Source organism: Larus michahellis, chromosome 12, assembly GCF_964199755.1.
Source record: "Larus michahellis chromosome 12, bLarMic1.1, whole genome shotgun sequence".
Classification (NCBI taxonomy): domain Eukaryota; kingdom Metazoa; phylum Chordata; class Aves; order Charadriiformes; family Laridae; genus Larus; species Larus michahellis.
Window position 1 is genome coordinate 14,677,825 of NC_133907.1, and position 17,996 is coordinate 14,695,820.

At 50.9% G+C, this 17,996-nt stretch overlaps 2 protein-coding genes across 4 annotated transcripts in view; one reads left to right on the forward strand and one right to left on the reverse strand.

The window, feature by feature from the left end:
* MYH7B (myosin heavy chain 7B) overlaps positions 1 to 5,645 on the forward strand; it is a 28,355-nt gene extending 22,710 nt beyond the window's left edge. For all 3 annotated transcript variants that reach the window (XM_074605524.1, XM_074605523.1, XM_074605522.1), the window contains 14 exons: positions 217 to 343; positions 766 to 884; positions 1,122 to 1,318; positions 1,520 to 1,869; positions 2,447 to 2,571; positions 2,884 to 2,999; positions 3,127 to 3,319; positions 3,411 to 3,614; positions 3,721 to 3,846; positions 4,000 to 4,170; positions 4,477 to 4,581; positions 4,957 to 5,052; positions 5,219 to 5,356; positions 5,521 to 5,645. In XM_074605524.1, coding sequence (XP_074461625.1) covers positions 217 to 343; positions 766 to 884; positions 1,122 to 1,318; positions 1,520 to 1,869; positions 2,447 to 2,571; positions 2,884 to 2,999; positions 3,127 to 3,319; positions 3,411 to 3,614; positions 3,721 to 3,846; positions 4,000 to 4,170; positions 4,477 to 4,581; positions 4,957 to 5,052; positions 5,219 to 5,356; positions 5,521 to 5,529 — 2,076 coding nt within the window. In that variant the 3' untranslated portion in view covers positions 5,530 to 5,645. The remainder of the gene's footprint in view (positions 1 to 216; positions 344 to 765; positions 885 to 1,121; positions 1,319 to 1,519; positions 1,870 to 2,446; positions 2,572 to 2,883; positions 3,000 to 3,126; positions 3,320 to 3,410; positions 3,615 to 3,720; positions 3,847 to 3,999; positions 4,171 to 4,476; positions 4,582 to 4,956; positions 5,053 to 5,218; positions 5,357 to 5,520) is intronic.
* Positions 5,646 to 6,712: 1,067 nt separating this feature from the next.
* The window catches only part of TRPC4AP (transient receptor potential cation channel subfamily C member 4 associated protein), a 37,856-nt gene continuing 26,572 nt past the window's right edge, over positions 6,713 to 17,996 (reverse strand). Inside the window, exons 12-19 of the mRNA XM_074605525.1 lie at positions 15,652 to 15,753; positions 13,754 to 13,837; positions 13,327 to 13,417; positions 12,822 to 12,962; positions 11,161 to 11,269; positions 10,838 to 10,950; positions 10,406 to 10,612; positions 6,713 to 8,788 (exon numbers count right to left, since the gene is read on the reverse strand). Of these exons, the coding sequence (XP_074461626.1) occupies positions 8,651 to 8,788; positions 10,406 to 10,612; positions 10,838 to 10,950; positions 11,161 to 11,269; positions 12,822 to 12,962; positions 13,327 to 13,417; positions 13,754 to 13,837; positions 15,652 to 15,753 (985 nt within the window). The 3' untranslated portion in view covers positions 6,713 to 8,650. The remainder of the gene's footprint in view (positions 8,789 to 10,405; positions 10,613 to 10,837; positions 10,951 to 11,160; positions 11,270 to 12,821; positions 12,963 to 13,326; positions 13,418 to 13,753; positions 13,838 to 15,651; positions 15,754 to 17,996) is intronic.

Sequence of the window (17,996 nt, forward strand, 5' to 3'; positions counted from 1 at the left end):
CAGGGTGTTGTGGAGAGCGAGAAGGTCTCCCCTCAGCCTCCTCTTCTCCAGGCTGAACACCCCCAGCTCCCTCAGCCGCTCCTCATGAGACTTGTGCTCCAGACCCCTCACTGGCTTTGTTGCCCTTGATGACATGCAGTCGCTGAGCCCCTCATGGGGTAACGGTGCTCTTTGGGCAGCGCTGGGTCTCACACGGGCTTTGCTTGGTGCCTGCAGGCCAATGCCGAGAAGCTGTGCCGCACCTATGAGGACCAGCTGAGCGAGGCCAAGTCCAAAGTGGACGAGTTGCAGCGACAACTGACTGACGTGAGCACGCAGCGGGGCAGGCTGCAGACCGAGAACGGTAGGTGGGGGTGGCAGCCGTGGTTCAGCCGGGCAGGCTGTCCTGCTTCTCCCACGGATAAAAATAAATTAGCAGGAGCTCCATTTGGAGTGGTGGGGAGTGGGATGTCTGTCTTGTGCCTCCGCTCAGGCCTTGCCGAGGTGCCGTATCGGAAGAGGACCTCTATGGTGATGCTAGTTGTGCTGGGGGATATGTCGTGATCTCGGGCATCAGAAGGAGGGGTTCCTAGCTGTCGTACTTCGCCTTTCGCTGCTGGCATGCACCTCTGCCCGTGGGACCCAGCTTGCCTGGGTGGGAATACGGCTGGGACTGCTGGAGGTCTCCATGCAGCTGAAGGCCACAGGCTCTGGTGGGTGTGTGGGCTAATGCAGATTGCAGCATTTAGGCCCCAAAATGGTTGGTTTGGCTCTGTTTGAACACAGGGGAGCTGAGTCGGCTGCTGGAGGAGAAGGAGTCCTTCATCAACCAGTTGAGCCGTGGCAAGACCTCGTTCACACAGAACATTGAGGAACTGAAGAGGCAGCTGGAGGAAGAGACCAAGGTGAGGCTTGCAGGACATGGCTGACCTCTGAGTGACACAGATTTCGGAATAGGACGAGTCCCACTGTGGCAGTGGCCCAGATTCTTGGACTGGGGAGGTGGGACACATGAGCCCCAAGGACAGCTCTTAGCCTGGGGAAAAGAGAAGTTCCTTCCTGCTGCCCCCAGTCCCAGCACCATGGCTGGTGTCCTGGAGCCTGAGGCCAGCGGCTCCTCTCATGAGCCCCCCCTTCCTCAGAGCAAGAATGCCCTGGCCCATGCCCTGCAAGCCTCTCGGCACGACTGTGACCTGCTGCGAGAGCAGTATGAGGAGGAGGTGGAGGCCAAGAGTGAACTCCAGAGGAACTTATCCAAGGCCAATGCAGAAGTAGCCCAGTGGAGAACAAAATACGAGACAGATGCCATCCAGAGGACGGAGGAGCTGGAGGAAGCCAAGTGAGTCTCATGGCAGGAGTCTATTCCTTGCAGGTGGCAGGTTTCCATTGAAGGATGGGGCTTTCCCAAACCCCAGGGTGAGACTGCATCCTCCTGACCAGACCTGGGGCTGTTTGGGCAGGCTGTGGCCTCCTCTCCTTAGAGCAGTGGGGTGGGATGACACTTGGGCTGGGAGCGCTCACCCCTTGCTGCCATCGGCAGGAAGAAGCTGGCCATCCGGCTGCAGGAGGCGGAGGAGGCAGTGGAGGCTGCCCACGCCAAGTGCTCCTCGCTGGAAAAGACCAAGCACCGGCTGCAGACAGAGATCGAGGACCTCTCGGTGGACCTGGAGCGTGCCAACTCAGCCTGCGCTGCCCTGGACAAGAAGCAGCGGAACTTTGACAGGATCCTGGCGGAGTGGAAGCAGAAGTATGAGGAGACCCAGGCTGAGCTGGAGGCATCACAGAAGGAGTCACGCAGCCTGAGCACGGAGCTCTTCAAGCTCAAGAATGCCTATGAAGAGTCCCTGGACAACCTAGAGACCCTCAAGAGGGAGAACAAGAACCTTCAGGGTAGGTCTGGGCTCAGGCTCTCCCCTCAGACTCTGTTGGCTCCCCGGGGCCCTGCTCTCACAGGCAGACCATGGCTCCCGTGTTCTCAGCCGTGTGGTGGGATGGGGGTCCCTTGTAGGCAGGGAGCAGACCTTGCTGCTCAGCCAAGCCTGGCCCATTTCCTCCTTGGAGGGATGCAGCAGCCCCACCAGGGACAGCATGTGTCCTACCCTCCTGCCTGGGACACTCCGGGCCAACGGGCAGTGTCACCTGGTTCTTGTTTGCAAATGGTGCATGTTTTGCCGCTGGAAGTGCCATGGCTGTGGCATGACACTGGCTTGGGGGTGTTGCTCTTGGACAGCCAGGTCTCCATGAGTCCCTACGCCTCTCCCACGCCCTCTCCTTCACCCAGACTGCGGGGGAGCACAGCAGGGGCCAGCAATGAGGGCTGGTGCCTCTTGCCCGAGCACAACCTTGTCTGCCCTCCAAGGGGCCGGGAGGACACGGGCCAAGCTTGGGCAAGGGGATGGGGAAGCCATCTGCATGGGGCTGGCTCTGCAAACCCTGTCCTGACCAAATGCCCTTCTGTCCCTGCCAGAGGAAATTGCTGATCTGACTGACCAGATCAGTCTGAGCGGCAAAACCATCCATGAGCTGGAGAAGCTGAAGAAAGCCCTGGAGAGTGAGAAGAGCGATATCCAGGCAGCTCTGGAGGAGGCTGAGGTGGGTCCATGTTTCCCACTGGTGCTTGCACATGCCCACTGCCCTCGAGAGCCCCCATCCCACCCTGCAGAGCTAGTCAGACAGTGCTGGAGCAGTGACCCACACCGTGCTGGCAGGGTGACAGTCCTGAGCTGGGCTGCAACCCCTGGTCCATGTTCGTGGGGCTTGTGCAACCCCAACAGGGGCCTGGGGTGGCTCCACCTGCCCTGCTCCCCATAGCTCTGGGCTGGGGGGCAAGGCCAGGCTGGGCTGGGTGGCTAGAGAGATTTCCCCCTCCTGGAGCCACCTTCTCATGACTGCCACTGTCTCTAGGGAGCTCTGGAGCATGAGGAGAGCAAGACGCTGCGCATCCAGCTGGAGCTGAACCAGATCAAGGCTGATGTGGACAGGAAGCTGGCGGAGAAGGACGAGGAATTTGAGAACCTGAGGTGTGTGCTGAGAGGGGATAGGCTGGGCCATTGCTGTGGGGGCCGAGCTGGCACCATGGCCCTGTCAGGGCTGCCCCAGAGTGGGTGTCCCCGGGGGGACAGGGCTGATGCATCGTCCCTCCTGCAGGCGCAACCACCAGCGCGCCATGGACTCCATGCAGGCCACGCTGGATGCAGAGGCCCGGGCCAAGAATGAGGCTGTGCGTCTGAGGAAGAAGATGGAGGGAGACCTGAATGAGATGGAGATCCAGCTGAGCCACGCCAACCGCCAGGCTGCCGAGTTCCAGAAACTGGGCCGCCAGCTCCAGGCCCAGATCAAGGTTGGGTGGCCGTGGGTGGACAGGCTCGGTGCTGTCCCTGCTGCCAGCCCTGGCTCCCTCCTGTCCCCACTGACCCCACACTGTCCGGCAGGACCTGCAAATTGAGTTGGATGATACTCAACGCCACAACGACGACCTGAAGGAGCAGGCAGCCGCCCTGGAACGCCGCAACAACCTGCTGCTGGCGGAGGTGGAGGAGCTGCGGGCAGCGCTGGAGCAGGCAGAGAGGAGCAGGAAGCTGGCGGAGCAGGAGCTGCTGGAGGCCACCGAGAGGGTCAACCTGCTCCACTCCCAGGTGAGGAACCACCAAATCCCGGGTGTCTACTGGCACTGGAGCAGCAGGACACTGGTGGCCATGGTGAATGGCCAGTCCCTGTGGCACTGCTCTGCTCTGTCTGCAGAACACGGGCCTGATCAACCAAAAGAAGAAGCTGGAGACTGACATCTCACAGCTGAGCAGCGAGGTGGAGGACGCAGTGCAGGAGTGCCGTAATGCTGAGGAGAAGGCGAAGAAGGCTATCACAGATGTAAGAGTGCAGTGGGGGTGGTGCCATATGGTTCGGCAAGGATGCCCAGCACCCTGTGGGGATGGTGGGCAGCAGGAGAGAGGAGGTTCTCAGAGCTTCTCTGGCAGGGCTGCCTGGCCACGTGGTGATGCCTCTGTGCTCTTGGTCTTTCAGGCTGCCATGATGGCAGAGGAGCTGAAGAAGGAGCAAGACACGAGCGCACACCTGGAGCGGATGAAGAAGAACATGGAGCAGACCATCAAGGACCTGCAGATGCGCCTGGACGAAGCAGAGCAGATTGCTCTGAAGGGGGGCAAGAAGCAGATCCAGAAGCTGGAGGCCAGGGTGAGGTGGCAGGGGCAGGTCCCTGGCTGTTCCGTGCAGGAGCGGGCTCCTTGCACTGCCCCAGCCCCTGTGGCACCAGAGTCTGTAGGGCACTGGTACTGCCCCATCCCTCTGGGGCCAGGCTGGGCCACAGGGGGACCGTGGGCAGTGAGGGGCAGTCCCTGAGGACCTGCAAGACCTCCATGTCTTGGCTTGGTGTGGCTCAGCCTTGGCTGTGGCTACTCTGATCTGGAGAAAAGTGATTTGACCTCGGCTGGGGCTGGTGCTAAGGAGGAGAGTGCTGAGCTGGCCTCTATCCACCCGCAGGTGCGGGAGCTGGAGGGAGAGCTGGATTCGGAGCAGAAGAAGATGGCTGAAGCCCAGAAGGGCATTCGCAAGTACGAGCGGCGGATCAAGGAGCTGAGCTACCAGGTACAGCAGCACCGGGCACAGCTCCAGCCCAGCAGGACTTGGCCCCGCTCTCCCTGTGCTCAGAGCCTTGTGTTACCCAACACCCCAGCCCAGCACAGCCCTGGCTCGCTCTGGGGGCTGTGCTGGGACCAACAGGGGCAGGATGAGCTTCTCCCTGGCCCAGCATCCACCACCTGCTCTGTGTCCCTGTCTTGCCCCTTTGCTGGCACCTCCTAAGCTAGGTGCTGGGCGACTGGGGGTGGGTTGGTGGGGCTGGGTTGGTGCTCTGTGTATAAGGGGTCCTGGACCCACTGGGACTCCCTGATAAAGGTACTGGGGCAGCCGGAGCTGGAGGGGTCTGCTGGGGTCCTGCTAATGGGGCTGGGGCTCTTGCAGGCTGAGGAAGACCGGAAGAACCTGACACGGATGCAGGACCTGATTGACAAGCTGCAGAGCAAGGTCAAGAGCTACAAACGCCAGTTTGAGGAGGCGGTAAGTGCCTGTCCCCGTGCAGATCTCCTCTGAGGGTGGAAGACAACGCTGTCCTTTCCGGGGGCGGCCTGGGATGGCCACAAGGACCACGAGTCGGCACGGGGAGCTCGAAGCCTGGTGGCCCGTCTGCGCCCCACGCACCCACCTCTCCCCTCACCCCACGCAGGAGCAGCAGGCCAACTCCAACCTGGTGAAGTACCGCAAGGTGCAGCACGAGCTGGACGATGCCGAGGAGCGCGCCGACATCGCCGAGACGCAGGTCAACAAGCTGCGCGCCCGCACCAGGGAGGCCATCACCTCCAAGGTAAGCCCACCCAGCCCCGCAGCCAGCGCAGCAGCTGCGCAGCCCACGGCCTCATCCTGCCCAACGCCGCCGTGGCTGCCACGGGTGGCAGAGTCCTCCCTGCCCCCAGGCCCAGGATCTCACCAAAGCCCTTTTGGGGACTTTTTTTTTTTTTTTTTTGCCAGCACGAGTAGAGAAGCCCGGCTCCTGCCCTGTCCTGGCCCCAGCTCCCCGCTGGACCTTGGAGGCAAATGGCTGCAACAGCCACTGCCAGCTTTGCACCAGACGAATAAATGTAGATGTCCCAGGACTTGCTCCGTTGTGTCTGTCGGAGGGTAACGAGGGATCTGGGCTCTGCTGCTGGAGATGTCGGGGGGGCAAGCCGGGGTCTTTGGGGCCATCTTTCACAGCCAGGAGAAGCACAGCCTTTCCCCGGCCCTGCTCTAGTGCCCTGGCTTGCTCCAGGCCTTCGGTGGGTTTTGGAGTAAGAGCCCTTTCCTCATTCTTTCCCACCAATTCAGCCCCCTCTCAGCCACTGAGGGGTGAGGCCGGAGGACACAACAGCCCTCACCGACGCCGTTACTCCTGGGGCCAGCATAAAAATCCCTCCCTGCAGTCCTGCAGGGCCGAGGGAGGGTTGTTAGAGCTTTGGCAAAGAAAGACATCTCCACTCATTTCTTTAAAATAGATTTCTTTAATAGTTTCCATTTAATACGTTTATTTGCAGTTAGTAAATTGGCATTAATCTGGGCAGCACGAACCTCAGCAATCCACGGGGATAGTGCAGACTTCCAGAAGTATTGGTTAATGACAGGGGTGTCCCCCCCCCCAGCCTCTGCCAAAGCCTGTGAGTCCCCCGGCACCACGCAGGACCCTTCCTCCCCACGCTCTCCATAAACAAGACAAAACAAGGACGAAGGACAGAGCTGTCTGGTCCCTCTCAAAATGAGATTCTGGAGGCATCTGGCACAGGCACATGGAGCCCCCACTTAAAAATGTGCCCGTGACGCTCCCTGCGTGCTCATCCCGCCGCAGGCAGAGCCTTACACATGGAGACCAGCGCGCTCCCTTGTCGGAGTTTCTTTCTTGCGCCCTCCTCCGCAGCCAGAGCCAACTCGGCCAAAGCGAAGCCGAGCTGCCTGGAGCAGGCGAGGACCCAAAGGTTACCATGGTCCCAGGCCAGGGAGGAGGGATCCCCCAGCCAGAAGGGAGGCTGGCGCCATCGCAGCTCAGCCCCCCGGCCAGCGGCAGCTTGGCCCCTAAGTGTACAATACGTAAATAGAGAGATGTAAATGAGACTCGGCGGGTTTATAGCAGCAATCAGTGGATGCACCAATTAACTAGACTATGGAAAAGGCATCCCTTAACTTAAAAGCCTTTTAATCTGAAGCATTTATTTTTAAGTGTACATCTATTACAGTTAAGAAGAAGCAAAGATACACCAAAAACACAAATACCCCAAGAACAAAAAGAAAAAAAAAATACAGATGAGAAAGAAACTAGCTCAGGGGAAGGAGGGGGTGACCTGGTGAACAGAGAGTTGCAGCTGCCGCAGCGAGGAGCTCCCAGAAATGGGGCGGCACCGGGGACAACCTCACCAGAGTGGGGCAGAGTCTGCCCAGGGGGGGACACACAGATCCCCAGGAGCCCCACAAGGATCCCCAAGAGCTCCCGCAAGGCTCCAGGTCTGTGCACAAGCTCAGCAGCTCTGACCCCCCCTACAAGCAAAGCACCGACTGCAAAGGCAAGGCAGGACAGCGAAGTATGAGATAAGCCAGAGGAGAAGGGTGACTTCTAGAGAGCAAGTCCTGCGCCCGGGGCTGGACGCCTTGTCCACTCGTCCAGGCCCCAGCTCAGGGATCCTCAGCGCGGGTTTCATTCTGCTGGCAAAGATCAGAGACAAAACGCTACAGCTCTGGGACATCCTCGTCACGGGGCCCTCTCCAGAGCCTGGACAGAGCCGAAGTCAGGTTGTCTCACATCAAATAAGTTAAGAAAAGGTAAAAAAAAAAAAAAAAAAGAAAAAAAATCAGATGCATGTTTCAAGGAAAACTGGTTTGTTTTAGCTGGAACTGCAAGACACATATTTTTTGACTTAAATGCAGTGGCTCAGGACTTCAGACTGTACTTCATTCCTGGGAATCTGACTGTCTTGGAGCAACGCAACTAACATCGGTGAGCGGGCAGGGCACACGCAGGCTTGGCAATCAGCACCGCCAAAACCCGATTCCCCCTTTCCCAACGTATCCTACAGAGTTCCTTTCAACCAGGAGTGTTTATTCCTAGCATTTAACACATTCTGATTAAAATAGATCCAGGAAGAACTGACATCTCCAGTAAATATTGCACTTCAAGATTAATGTGTGTGTTGATATTAAAGACTGAAAGCAGAGACTGACAGAAGACTTCCAGACACAGCAGGTTAGCGTCAAGAGCAATGGTCCTGAAAAGGATTTTAAAACCAGATTAGTTACCCAAGAAGGGACAAGCCGCAAGTTGAAAAAATTAGTACGTTTTAATGCTACTGCTCCGTGAAAAAGCCAACCCCTGTTGCAATTCCACCACTGCTGAAACGTCTCTGTTCTCCGCAGCACTGTAAAACGCCTTCGGATGGGAAGGATCTGCAGGAAAGACAGCAGGGGCAGAGGTTCTCTCCTAGTGCACAAACAGACAGATTTAGTACCAAATGATCCAGAAGTAGATGGTAAAGAGGTGACTGGAGCTAGGGCTCTCAGGAATGGAAAGCGCACACACACGTACGCACACTCACACCCTAACCAACCCTAAACCCCTAATTCCAAACCCCAAGAGAAGAGTTACGCCTGCAGGGCGTCCTCCTGGCGGCTCTGCACGCGGCTGGTGTGTCGGGGTCCCAGTCAGCCCGGCTCCTTGGACCTCACATTTGGAGGGCAATTTCTGTGCTTTTTGACTTGCTAATTCTGGTAGCCACGAAAGACAGCCGCAACTAAATTGGCACATACAGAGTATCCTCATCTGTCAGCAAAAACATCTCTGACCAGCCCCGCTGGACTGGGAGAGGGGAAAAAATAATAATAAAGAGGCTGGTTTTTGTAGGTCAATATTTTTTATCCCAGAACAACTGGAAGATACATCCCTGAATGTGTTGCCCAGAGCGCTTTCAAAGCCTCATCCGTCAGAGATGGGGACCGGGAAGGGGCTGGGGTTTTGACAATGCAGTAATGCTCCACGGTTCCAAGCCGCACACGCACACACACACTACACAGCGTATCCCTGAAAATCCACGGGCTGCGAGGTACCCTCCAAGCGCTGTCCATCAGAAGCCGGAGTGAAGAATTACTCCTCGGAAAAGTCTCTGTCAATGTCCATATATGCCTCGTCGATGTAGCTAACTATGGCACAGGGGGATGTCCGGTCTGGACTGAGCAGTATAGATACAGTCTCTTTCCAGTAGGTAAAACTAATACATGAGCTCTGCGGGAAGAGATGAAGAGACTGGTTAGCGTGGTCCACAGGCACCAACATGCAGCAGAAGACGCATCCCAAAGGCATTCAGCAGAGAGAACTGAAAAATCGCCTCTTATTCAGCCCGACTTCCCCAGCCACACAGTTTCACAGCCCTGATTCACCGTTCTGCCCATCTTCCCTGGGGCGTGGAGCAGGAGGGGTGGACGCTGAACCAAGTGCACCTTCTACAACCAGCCTCCCGCTATCCTGCTGCAGGCAGGGGCTACCAGCACCTGCGGCAACTATAGCCCTGAGAGCAGCACAGGGTGACCACCAGGGCCGCCCAAGAGCAGTACACACACACACATACAAGCCCAAACTTCTCCTTTGCTCTTCAATCCAAACACAAACTGGGACACTGCGGTGGTGCAGATGCTGGCTGTAGCTCCCGCTCCTAGGGAAGACACAAGGAAAACACACCCTCCCTGCTCACATCCCTCTTGCATCGTCCTCTGAAGGCCAAAAGGCCTCTCTGGCAGCCCTGCACCACAGCATCTATTACCCAAAGCCCCGAGACACTGGACGACTATTTCCACCCCACCAGTGGCCCAAGACACAAGCGGCACCATAGCATTCATGCACAGCACAACGCAGCCCTGAAATGCCACAATGGCAGAGAGCTTTGGTCCTGACAGCATCTCCCCTCAGCAGCTCAGTCTGCCGTGGATGGGTCAAACCATGGCACGGGCATTGTCACACAGCGCCCCAAGTCACCCTGCCACTCCCCAGCGTTACAAGTCTGCACCATTCACTGCAACTTCTTCTCCTTCCCACATGGACTCCCTCCATTGTACTTCTCCTTTCCGGGGAACTGAAGCTCCTTATTTTATCTACTTCCAAGCCCTAACTCTGCCCCTCTTCAGGCACCCTGTCTATAGGAGACTGCCTGCCCTGTGCTCACATCACAGCCGTGGGGACGTGTGCTGCAGCGTACATACACACCAGAGAAGAGCTTTTACATGAAAACACTAAAAACCTGTTAAAGCTGCAACCCGAGCACTGCAAAGTCAAGGAAGAAAGCTGTGCAACATCCCTTGAGCCTTCTAGGGCATATACAAGGGAGTCACCTTCTCATCACAGGTCATTTCTTCCTCTTAGTGCCCAAGACAGAGCACCTCTGGAGTGGAAGCTTGCAGGCTGCTTTCCACAGGGCAGCTGCCGCCTTCTACCAGCTACACCAGATACTTCTCCTGCGCTGTTTGCCACACCAGGGAGAGAGGGGACCGCCTGGTTAAGGTGCTAACTAGCCTGGGAGCTGGATTCTGTCCTGCCTCCACATCCCCGTGCAGGTCTGGCCATCTCAAACCCGCTCAGCGTTGGCAAGTCTCACTTCTGTGTGCCAGAGCCAAGACCTAAGGTGTTATTTGCAGGGAAAACCAGCACTTAACTTGTGGTAGTCTGAGTGCTTGCAGAAGGGACCTGGCTGGGTAAGCGGGGGTGAAAAGCACTACAGAAACCTACACGTGGCGGGCAGAACTTGCTCCTGTCTTTCCCTTCACCACCTCTCACTTCCCATTTTTGCTAGGTGACCAATAGGCAGATATTGCTATAATCGATTCTCGCTGTGCTAAGAGGTTCACATACATTTTCTAAGCAGGTGCTGTCTTTATCCTTGTTGAGGTAATGCTGTTGCCAGAATCGCAGGAGACTGTGGAAGTTGTTCAGGATGAAGCCTGGGTATTTTTCTGTATATTCCATCTGTTGCAAAGTGCGCAGGTAAAAAGGTAGCTTTTCTTTCCTTCGGGCCAGCATTAGGATAACTAAACTTGTGTTCAAACAACTGACGTTTTCCTAAAAGTAAAAATGACACAGTAAAATCAAATAATAAATAAATAGAGACATGGGTTATACACATCCTTACAGAACGTGCTTGTGGTAAGCATGCAGAGGAGGTGGCTGCTGCATGCATCAAGAAAGGACAAGGGTCTCCTCAAGAGAAACCAGGTTCCTCCCTGCTCCCAGCCCAGCTCATTACTACACAGCAAGACAACTGCAAAGTTACTGCCAGCTCTTTACCTGTGTAAGTGTCTGTACATGAATAATATTAATGAGACGGAAAAGAAAGGACATTCTCATGGACATCTGGGACATATATGATAACAGGCGGCACTCTGACAGGACTTCTGCAACTGCAACAAGAGGAAAAAGACAATCATCAGGTGCTTAAAGTTCAGACACGCTGACCCAAGCAATATGCATTAGAACTGGTGCTCAGGCTGTGGCAAAAAACCTGCAAGGTGCCATTATTTTGGTCTAAAACCAGACTTTTCAAAGCCCAGACTTAAAATAACCATTATCACTACCAAACACACCCACCCACCCCATTTCTTACTCTTTACCTTTAGCATCAGACTGATTCTCAAACCGGTCCAGGGACAGCGTAATGCAGCGAACAAGCATGTTTGAGTCAACCAATGAACTGTTGATCTGATTTAAAAATATCTGGAACTAAAGAGAAATACTCTTTAGTGTTGCATTAGAAAACAAAAAAAACCAAAAAAAATCCACCCTCCATGAACACTCTGAGGTCTGACAGAGCAGCATTTCACACCCTTTTCAGAATGGCCAGGAGGCGTACTGAGCCAATCACTCTGCTGGCACAAGGGGAACAGGCCAGCGAACCCAAGGAGGGAGAGCTACGAACAGGGATTGGCAAGTAGGGCAACAGTAAGCATTCTCCAGAATTTGGACATCGAGAAGAGTACAGTTCTTGAGGGTTACTGGAGAAACTGCTGTGAATTCTGAACACGAACACCTAAAACACGCATTTCACCAACATAAGGCTTCACAAACATGGCCGATTTCCCCTTCCCTTCAGAAACAAGGGTTAGACTCTGAATGCCAAAATACTCAAGAGTCATTCCCTTTTTGTTACCTCTAACACGAATAAGAGGAGACATACACTCCCAGGCCTGCCTCATCCCCTCCAAGCCAATACTGGCACTGAGAGCCGATCAAAGCAACCCTACAGAAGTGCCCTAAAACCGCTATGGAAGACACATGCCAAAGTCCCGGCACCGCTAAAATCTCTTTTGAAGCTGTGTCACTTCAATGAGACCAAGATTTCACACACTATTTGTTTTCAAAGAGGGAGATGAGACAGCATGGCTGCTGGCCTCTGTAGCTCCTCCAGCTCTGTGTTTTCCTACACTTATTTTGTACAGCAGACAGTGCTGGGGAGGAACACGGTGAGGGATTCATACAGAATGAGAATTAAAAAAAAGTTACAGATCAATAAATAGGAAGCACACGCAAAATATAAAGACACATACTCTAAAACGTATGAATTCATTTACCAGAAAACAACCTGAAATTAAATACATTTTTCTTTTAAATACATCTCCGCTTGTATTCTGCAAGATCTGCCAGACCTAACAGCAACCAGAAATTACAGTAGCAAGTAAGAGCATGAGGTCATTCAAACCCTACCCAACAGCTGATGTTATATACACAAAGTGCACAAGAGCATGAAACCACTTTGCATAGAGAGCTGCCTGTTCTTGATCTACACATGCAACTAAGTTTTATAGGTCATTACATCAGCCATGACTTCTTAAAACGTCTGTAAGTTCAAATAACATCAAACATAAGATGGGTCTTTCCATGAAGAACACTCTCCCCCAGGCTACAATAAAAGATTTTTTTGGAGCCTGTCTCAACGTCCACAACTATCAGCTTAACCCAAAACCCAATGACTTCACAGGAAACGTTCTATTCTACCATCTTTGAGCTCTGACCTTAGACCTGATCAAGTAACAGGGCAACGTTTTCTGAGCAGCTCATCCCCGCTGACTCGGAACAGCTGGGAGCACTTCTGAAAAGAGGAGTGTGTGCAGCAATGTACACGCTTGCGATTTGGCAGCTTACTCCTCCGGGTTTACTGTGCACCAAGCTCAACCATCACACCAAAACCGGCAAACGCACCTGAGGTTCTTAGTGCTCCGTTTGGTTAGAGAGCATGTAATCTGACCCACTCGGGGCAGGTTTTACAAATATTTACCTTCTCATCTGTGTTGATGTACTTGTTGAACCTCTTGAATGCATCAATATTGAATTTCATCAGTTCTCCCAGAAGGTCAAAGTAACTCTGAAGCACATCTCGTGATTTGCACTCACTATCAACAATGCAGTAGAGAATATGCTGCCACAGGAGGAAAACACGTTATTGCCACCGTTTAGCCCAAGCCAGCAGTACAGCACAGACTCGGATTTAATCGCTATTTAAAACATTTGTCTGCAGGTTTAGTTCTTAAATGGCAAAACTGAAGACAACAATTCAGATGAGTCTTTTGTTAAATTAACTCCCCAGTGACGCAGGCTATAGAATTGGCCACCCCACACCTGGCTGCCACAAGCAGAATTCACAAATGCTTTTCAAGAATTGCCCTATTCCCAGTGAATATTTAACACTACATTTTTACCCCCTTTTGAATTCACTACAGATTAATCCTTCTTGGTTGCTACAGAGATACGTTACAGAGGAAGCATGACATATACTTCATTACCTCCAGGAGTCCTCTCTTCAGCAGGAACATCTGGTCTGCATAGGAGGTGGTGCCTCGCAGAAAACTTTCAACTGCCCTTGCTTGCCAAAACCTGAGAAATAGAAGAAATGAGGTTTTAATTTTGGAGCAAGGGGAGTATTTTATCATAACTATAATTTAAATCAAATTGCCTAATCACTCTCATTCTAATGTGAAGCTGGCTTCAGACCTGTTGATTCTGCAGAAAAATCACTGCCTGTACTGGGGACGAGGTTCAACGCAAGCTTTGGCGTTCTCACCTGCACTGCCATTGTGGCCAAGTGCAACGAAGACAGATCTTTTCACAGCTTATGATTTTCAAGCATTTTCAACTGCTCTAAGCCGTATAAAAACAAACCGACTTCACAGTCAACTCCAAACAGCATGTTCCAGCGCAAAGTGAACCCACCTGAAGGAGGATTCAGCTGGTTCCTTCTTCATGACCTGAAGCAGTCTGGTCAACAAGCCTCTTTTCCCATCACAGACAAGACTCCTAGAGCATGTGAAGAAATTACAGCATGAGTGGAAGGGCTGGCAAGCACTGTACCTTGTAGAACACTGACTCCGGTCTCTTCTCCAGAGCTTTTAATGATCAAAATCCCAGTATTAAATACACAGTACAAATATTAACTTTCATTACTAGTTCTGCCAGTGGAATAGTTCTCCTCACTGCCTTTGGTAAACATCTGCAATACCTGCAACACAATTTCCAAATAAATCCTAAAAAAAAAAAAAAATTTAATTTCTTCTGAAAATTTTAATGATTTCAGAAATACCAATTCATAGCTTACAGGAATTAAGAGAATAGAAAAAAACCAACATATACCAAATTTGAGCTTAGGAATGAAAGAAAAACATGCCTCTCTTGCTCAACAAACATAAAGGAAGCTTTAAGTTCCGTTTAGGAGGCAGAGCAGTATGGAAACCTAGATGGTACATGAGGTAGCCTTCTTCTGTATGTAATAGTGAAAGTACAGAACCGCAATATTACTTGAATTAAATAGCATCTTCAGCAGAGTATCTACCTACAGTAAGCCTGTGCAGAAGCAAGGCCTTAATCTCCTCATATATCAAGAAAAGCAACATGAAAATGAAATGCTAAGGGTGGAAAAGAAACCAATTTTAGGCCAGAAACTGAGTAATGCTGCCTGCCTGGCTATACAGACCATCCTGCCGATGGTTCAAGTGGCACTCTTCTACCCCAAAACCACCCCAGCACACAACATTCAGCAGACGCAGCCAGGACAAGGGCTACGTACTCTATCAGCACCTTTGCTGGGCGCTCAATAGCCGCTGACAAAGCCTTCGTGGGAAGCTGTTTTCTCACAGCGTGACAGTCCGTTCCACTAACACTCGAGAGACAGATGAGAAACTCTGCAGGTTGGAAAAAGCTGTGTACACCCTTGATACGCTTCCTTTCACTGTGCTCCTAACACGGGGAATTTTTCCTCCTAAACACTTACACCTTTTCAAACAAAGCCAAGAAGGTGCTCAGAAGGAAAGGATCCGAGTAACACAGGCACCATTTCTTCCCAATTAGGCACAATATTATGATGATAATTATAATCTAAAAAACCTCTTAGAGAATTCCCCTTTGAAGCGAGGCAAACCTGCTCTGTGCAGACCAAGTCCCCGCTGATACTCTGGGAGCATTCTGAGAACTAAATCCTGCAAACAGTGTTTCACCTTGGGAGATTTGTACATCAGAATTGTGTATTAAAGAGCTTATTAAATCCAAATAGTCAATCTAGCAGATACTCAAATGTAACACTAGAGATTCTGTAAGTGGTTTACCACGTTAATCTAATTTAGCTTATTCTAGTTATTAGCTGCTCTTAAAATAAAGGCTCTGAGCAGGCACATTTAGATCTGTTTATGCAGACTGCAAAGGGACATTGTGTGTGCACAGGCTGCTCTTGAACCTCAAAACTAAGATTTATTAGTAGTAACAATTCATGCATTAGAAAGATCCCAGTTTACTTCATAGGTCTGCAATGCCTGTAGTGAGGAAGGCCAGACAAACAGGCAGACCCAGCACAGTCTGGGTTGTGAATAAAAAAAACCAAAACATTTTAGGCTGCTTTTGTTTTTAGGGTGCCTTACTCTGAGCACGAGCACACTGTAGATTTGCTAATGACCATGAGCACCGTACAAACCTAGACACTTCCTACTGAAACACATCACTGAAATTAAAGCAAGTGAAGTGGAGAGAAGGATCGAAAATAAAACAGGTGACATCAAACCTCCACTATTAAGTGCCTGCAAAATGCTAGAAGCTGCTGACCTAAAGCCTCTATCCCTACTCACCTGTCTGTGTTGACAACTGCATCAACTTCAGGGATGTTGGCTTTATGGGAGATCGCGCTCAGCTCATTCAGTTCCTGGCTGTTTAAAAGGAGATACTTGTTCCTAAAGCAAGACAGGTGGGGAGAAAAATATGACGAATTTAAGAGGCAGGCAAACATCCAACCCCATGAAGAGTAAAGCCACGTTCCTACAAGAACTGCAGGACCAGGCAACCAGCTTTCACTACCCTGGCTCTTCACACTCCCCTCCACCACAGCACCTACTACCAAGGCCAACTACCTGCTGTTTTATAAGCCTCCTCCAAAATTCACAAAATTCAGGTTTTACCACTGACCAGCTTTGTGATGCTGGTTCTTTGCAGACCGGCTCAGGATCTTACGGTTTTGTTGTGTGAATATTTGCTTCCAGATGGCGCTCGTTTTTGAAGATCTCAGCAACATTTTGCTGAATTTCAGCAGACTTTAAAGCAAACTTTTTCACAGCTTCCTACAGTCTTTCTCTGCCATATAGAGACTATGCTTAGCAGTAATAAACCTCAATTAGAAAGCAGAAACTGCAAAAAGTACTCAATCATCCCTGGTATTTTATTACTCGGAGAAAATTGTTTAATCTGGAAATATTTAAAAGTTTCATGAAATACAGAAAGTAAATCAGGAATAGGACTAAAAACCACTGAATTTACATTAAGTATTTTATTAAAATACTGAACTTTTTATAAGGAAAACCAATCTGTAAAATAAATTAAATGCAGAAGAAGTCTGACAAAGTAGAAACGTAGTCCAGAAGCTCCCTTTGCCAGACTCCCTGCCCAGTATCAGTGTGCTCCCTTAGAGCCCTCCTACTTCCAAGCGCTCAGAATCAGACCCAGATTCCCCTAGACCCAGGGGAACCCAGCATGCTGTGGGGAGGGTGTGCAAAGACAACCCATTCACCAGAACATAGCAACTACACAGAGGATAAATTATTAGACCAGAAAGGTGATGGGGATGCCGTCTTGCTTCAAACACTATCTTCCGGATTAGTGCCCACTGAGGCTGTCACGTGAAGCTGCTTTTGATCTGGATCAACAGGTTTCTGTAATGAAAATGCAGCCTCTCTCTCCACCCAATAAACAGCTCTGCAAGTTTGGTTTATACACAGTTTTACCAAAGTTAATATTAGTATATAAATACTTGCTGTCATCCTGTCCTCGGCTAACTCAGCTTATCTGTGATTTCCTAGAAAGTTCATGTAACTATTTGTTTAAAGCCCGAACCAGATTCCACACATTCCACTTGGTCAAATGCTAGAGCTGAAAGCTGTTTTCTGTTTAAAGAAGCCTGAGATCTTTGCAATAACGACTGAAGTAGAAACATCATCTAAAGAAACTTTATTGGAAAACCTGGAGTGATTCCTGGGCAAACAGCGTCTGGCATGGAGGATTTACAATAGGTCAGCCTTTCCCTTAGGTTTACAATACGTCCAGCAGCTCCCCATTCTTAAAGCCAATATTTACCAATCAAAAAGGCTGATACTTTCAGTTTGTGTATCTAACAGTACTAGATAAAGCCTACACAAAAATATCACTCTGGCTGTAGATAAGACCTGCTAGACAAGAAGCAAAGGCATGTACATATTTAGTGTAATATGCCTCAAAATGCAGGTGTCTGTAAAGAATAGGAAACCATCTTGCAGGACTGAATTAAGCGCGACAGGACATTTGACAGAACGCAAGATGTGATTCTGCAAGTCAGAATAGAGCAACAAGTACCTCTGTACCAGCAGAGGAGGTGTGATTCTTGAGTAAATGCACTAAAAAATAAAAATAAATTGAAAAAAAAGATATCTGCATCACCCTTCAACTACTCCAGCAGACTCAAGCTTTGTAAGTATGCCTTTTGAAGGCAAACAGAAGCTTTCTTCCTACTTCCAACCTAGGTTCCCAATGGCTACCCGACAGATAATTGTTTCCCATCCAGTTTAATCAGGTCTTCTCCATTTCTGGCATTTAGACAGCATTCACGTCTACCCAGCCTTTTTGCAAAGGCAAAAGAGTATTGATTAAACCCATTCCAGAAGTACACTGTCTTTAACCCTGATCTTCCAACAGCCTTTGTTTCATGCTTGTTCCACTCTGAATTAAACCTGAACAGGTCCTCACAGGGCACACGTTCTCTTGCGAGCACACTGGCTCGCCACCAGCTCCCAGGGAGAAGACAGATAAACAGCATTCATGAAAGCTGCCTCCTTATTTCTTCAGCCAGAAAGCGTTGACTCATCACATAAATGTTTCAGTTCATTTCAACATGAAGCAAAATGGACTATTTTTAATCGTCAACAGACATACTAAGACATGCCCATCGGAG